Source organism: Merops nubicus, unplaced genomic scaffold (genome assembly GCF_000691845.1).
Source record: "Merops nubicus isolate BGI_N331 unplaced genomic scaffold, ASM69184v1 scaffold29088, whole genome shotgun sequence".
Taxonomy (NCBI): Eukaryota; Metazoa; Chordata; class Aves; order Coraciiformes; family Meropidae; genus Merops; species Merops nubicus.
Window position 1 is genome coordinate 2592 of NW_008626818.1, and position 4858 is coordinate 7449.

The 4858-nt window shown below is 41.5% G+C and overlaps 1 protein-coding gene across 1 annotated transcript; it reads left to right on the top strand.

Annotated features, from left to right (window-relative positions):
* The first annotated feature begins 211 nt into the window (after positions 1 to 211).
* On the top strand, positions 212 to 1906 carry LOC103778547 (zinc finger protein 184-like). The gene has a single exon (XM_008946137.1). The coding sequence runs from the start codon at positions 212 to 214 to the stop codon at positions 1904 to 1906; it is 1695 nt and encodes a 564-aa protein (XP_008944385.1).
* The last annotated feature ends 2952 nt before the right edge of the window (positions 1907 to 4858 follow it).

The window sequence follows — 4858 nt, forward strand, 5'->3', positions numbered from 1 at the left end:
TTCCTGCAAGAGTTGTTTCTTTTCTTCATCAAGTCCCAGGAGTTTTATCCATCACATGAAGGAACATAAAGCAAGACCACCTTACCAGTGTCCTCACTGTGATTACTCCTGCATCAGCTCATCCTACCTGTTAAACCACATGTACTGGCACGCTGGGTATAAGCTGTACCAGTGCAGGTTTTGCACCTTTTTTTCGTTGTATTTTGCAAGCATGGTAAGGCACAGCTACATCCACACAGGGACTAAACCCTATTCCTGTGAGTTCTGCCAGTCAGCCTTCACCAGCAGCACTGCCTTGAAGAGGCACAGGAGATTACATGTGGGTGAAGAAACACTCCAGAGACAGCAACTAGACTTTGTAAGTGGGAAAAAGAGGGCTCGAAGACCTGTAAAGAATTATACATGTGATGAGTGTAACATAGTGTTTTACAGCAGAGGACATCTCAATTTTCACCAGAAATTTCATGAGCAGTTTAAGGCTACTGCTAATGGTTATACAAATCAGAGTGATGAATGTCATGAAAGTACCATAGGCAAAGTTGCCAGTAATGCCCAGGACCATGCTTCTTTGTCTCTTTCTGGTAAAGAAAACGGTTGTCTCAGTGGGGGAATGCTGACTTCAGAAGTGGACTTTGCGTGGGCAGATGATGTGGGGGACAAAAAGGAAATATGCTTTGGAGAGAAATCCCCTGAAAATGGCCATGGAAGCAACAGCTCACCTGTTAGTGGGAATAGATCAGAAGTTCTTCTGAATTCATACAAAATGGACACTGTCATTTACAAAGAGGAACCTCTCTTCAACTCCAAGGCCTCTCATTCACAAGTTCAAGATGATGATGTGTATCACAGGTTCGTGGAAAACTTCCAGAGTGAGTGGCCTTCTAATTTGTCTGTATCCAAAACGTACAACTGCCAGCACTGCAGTTATGCTACTGCTGTTCACAGCGACTTCAAGCTTCACTTAAGTATACATACAGATGAAAGACCATTTGTGTGTAAAGAATGCAATAAGACATTCAAAACATCAAACCATTTGCAGAAGCACAGCCTCATACACGTAAAGAGTGGATATGAGTTTGGCCATTGTCTCTACGTAGGTAGCCATTTAGAGAATCTTGAACTGCACCGTGAAATGCACGTAAGCATGTGTCCAAAAAGAGATCTGGGTTTCTCAGAAAGTTCTAACAGTTTCCATTCCTTGTTTGGTTCAGAAGTCTGTGGAGTACAACCGGGTGTCCAGAGGGGTGGAGAAGATGATTTGCTAGCCCGAAGCCAGCCACAGTTCTACCAGTGTGCAGAGTGTGAGTATGCTACTTACGTTTTAAGCAACCTTGAACTGCATGTGAGAACTCACACGGGTGAGAAACCTTACAGCTGCAGCGTTTGTCAGAAGAAGTTTCGTACTTCCAGTCACCTGAGAAGGCACCAGGTCACCCATTTTAACACAGAGCACCTCAAGTGCAGGAGCTGCGACTACTCCACCAACAAATGGCTCTCCTTGAAACAGCACCTGGCCTCGCACTCCTGCGGGGGCACCTCATCCACTGCTGCTTTCTACGAGCAGCATCCCCTGCCCGTCAGAACGTACACGTGTGAGGAGTGTGGCTACTGCACGGCCCACAACGGGAACCTGAAGCCCCACCTGAGGACCCACACTGGGGAGAGGCCCTTCGCCTGCGGGCAGTGCGGCGCCGCCTTCCGCACCTCCAGCCACCTCAACCGGCACCTCCTCACCCACCTGCGGCTGCGCTGCAGGAGGTGCAAGTTCTCCACCTTGGACAAGCAGGCTTTCCACAAGCACGTGAAAACACACACGAAAGCATACCACTGTCAGAGGTGTGCTGTGACGCTGCCCACCAGAAAACTTGCGGAAAAGCATAAGCAGCAGCATGGGCTCGGAGTATAAGCCTGAGGATTCCAAGTTGTTCTGCAGATCTGGAGAGGTCTGCGTGTTGTCCCTGGTCTGTGAGTTGTCCCTTTGTTCTGGAGAGGTTTGCATATCCTCAGTTTGTTCACTGCTTTACATTCCCCTGCTGCTGTCCCCAGAACGATGGTCGGTAATGGATGCATCTGGTGTTTTGGTCCAGAGAGTGAAATTTGGGGGTACTGGCTTGCTTCAGATTCTTCTGAGAGTTTCACTTCTAGGCTGTGCTAAAGCAGATCTCGGAGGCACTGCTTCATGCAAGTAACTTCTTAATACTGTGAGGTCAGTTATGATTTGGCCAATGCTTTTCATTTTAATAGGTTATTCTGTGCCGCTTACTCTCTTAAAAAAGCTTAATTAAAAAAAATCTCTTGTCTAACTGAAAGAATGTTTAAAGGGAGGGAAGTGCATGTATATTGTATAATAACATTTCATTTAAAAATTGCCAGCGTGTTTGGAGGCTTAAGGCTACCTCTCATCTGCTGAAAGTTGCATTCCTGACTCCCTAAGTTATTTTGCAATACTTACAAAAGGAAAAAAAAATAGTATCTTACAGAATTACAGAAAAAAAAGGTTTATCAAATTAATGGGTAATTGGGATATGAAAATGTTTTGTGTATGTATATATAAAAGATTTATTAGGCAGTTCTCTTGTCTGTACTTTTGATAATTCTTTGTACTCTGACAGAAATAGTAAGGTTTTCCTTAATCAGGTGTTTTATGACACTGAGGACCCTTAGATTAATCTTCTATTTTATGTAAATGTCTAATGTTAATCTAGTATGAAATGCATTCTTTTCTCAGGCTGGTAGTTACTATGGTCTATGTTTCTCAAAATAGAAAATACCGTATTTTTCAAAGAACTTCTGCTGATTTAACCACTTGCTTATACAGTGCAAATCCTATTTAGTTACACTGAAAACTTTTGCAGTAGCTTGAACTATGAAATTTATTTTGTTGAAGAGGTTTATTGTGCATCTGAAACACAACATACAGGCACCATTTGTGCCAGACAGCCGTTGGGTGTTGTTACCTGGTATGGTGAAGACAGGTGGATGCTTCTTCAGCTTCTGGTCAAATCTACACAAATCTTTGTGTCACAGAGAAACTCTGTGAGGACATCTCTGACTGTCACATGCTCAGTGGTATCGATAAAGGAGGAAAGACAATGTCAAAGGGCTGGTTATAACTGTCCCATGTTGTTACAGTTCAGTCCTTGGAACAGCAGAGTAAACCTAGAGCTTAATTTAGAGACTGTAAATGTGAAACTAGCACTGTAGTTTTTATTGCACTCAGATGTATTTCTTTACAGATAATATCTTGCAGATGTTTTGTAGGTGATGTAGGAGACAGGTTGGAAATGCTTCCCCAGAGAGGTGGTGGAGTCTTCCTCGTTGGAGGTAGTCAAAAGCCATGGGGACATGGTCCTGGAGAGACAGCCCTGAGTGGCCCTGCTTGGGTGGGGAGTTGGACCAGATGAAGTTTTCTCCTGACATCCTGCAGGCATTCCGTGATTTCAACGCTCTTTTCCAGGAATGGTTTTAAACTCATGATTAGATGCATTTAAGGTCAGATCAGCAAAGGCACTTAAGTGATTTAGTTCTTTGTAGTTGCAGTAAAATCACACAGAACCTGTGACTCTGTACCCAGCTGGTTACAGATGATTTTCCTACTAGCTGGGAAGTTCCCATTTGGGAATGAGTGATTCAGATGTTGAAACAATTGAGCTAACCACCAGATCCATCTGCCAGGAAGAAGGATGTTATCCTGATGTGAGTAAACAAAAGTATTTCTGGGAAGTATTAACACTGCTAAAGAAGCATGGAGGAGTGTTTACCTGCACTACTGTACAATTCTGATCATTTATTTGAAGAAAAATTGAAAAGAACAGGCACAAAGAGGAGACAAAAATGAAGAGAATTCCAAGCCTGTGTATCACATGAGGTGAGGACAGTGAAACCTGAGAGTGAATAATTGTTTGAATGTATGGTGTACAAAGATGAAGAAAGGAGCCCGTTTTAATGAGGATAGATGCATTGAATGACATTTTAAAAAGAGTTTATAAACAGAAGTGTATTTTAGTTGTAAAAACAAACCATGAAAAAACCCTTTTCAGGTGGAGCTTGGTAAGTTTGTAAGAATAGTTATTCCAGGTGGTTGCATCTAATAAAAACAAAGTGTTTCATGATTTATAAGGCTCCCTTTGTGTTCCTTAAACAATGCACTGCACTTTTGGGGACTGGAAGTGATTCAGAGTCAAGTCAGAGATATTTAAATGTAAAAGTATATTCCTTTAAAAAAAAAGATGGGCTGGTTTTTGTTTTGGGTTGTGATTTTGTTTTTTTGTTTTTTTTTTTTTCTCCTAGCTAAAAGTGTAATGTTTTTATTCTTGCAGAGTTTTAACAAAAATCAAAGCTTTTCCTAAGTCATATTTGAAATGGAAAATTTCATATCTAAAAATTTGCTTAATATCCTTTATGAACCTATCTTGAAGTTGAACAAAACAGTAAAATACACGAAACAACACTAATGACAAAACTCGAGCAAGTTTTATCATTTTATCTCCTATGCACCTATGAAATAAGTGAATAAAAGTTAAAAAAAGGGTGAAATACATAAACATAGGTGAGCCAGGCGATGCAGCAGGATGGTTAACCACCAACAGATTTATCTAAAACAGAAGAAAAGACTTTTTTTTTTCATTTTTACTTTCTATTACTATATTATACTCCAATTTCCATTTGGCTTACAGTAAATGTACCTTTTTCCTCAAAAAACTGTAAGCTTACCATTGGCAAAAATCAGATTCCACCAATGGGGCCTTTATGGTGTGTGTCAATCCAAAACCGAAACCCGATTTTGCTCAGCTGCCCTCTTTCTTCGGGTGGGGCTGGGGGTTGGCCGAATTTAATGACTTTGATTCAGCCTCATTCA

Excerpts from the sequence above, each read along its gene's own strand:
- LOC103778547 (XM_008946137.1), top strand. The coding sequence starts at position 212 with ATGGTAAGGCACAGCTACATCCACACAGGGACTAAACCCTATTCCTGT.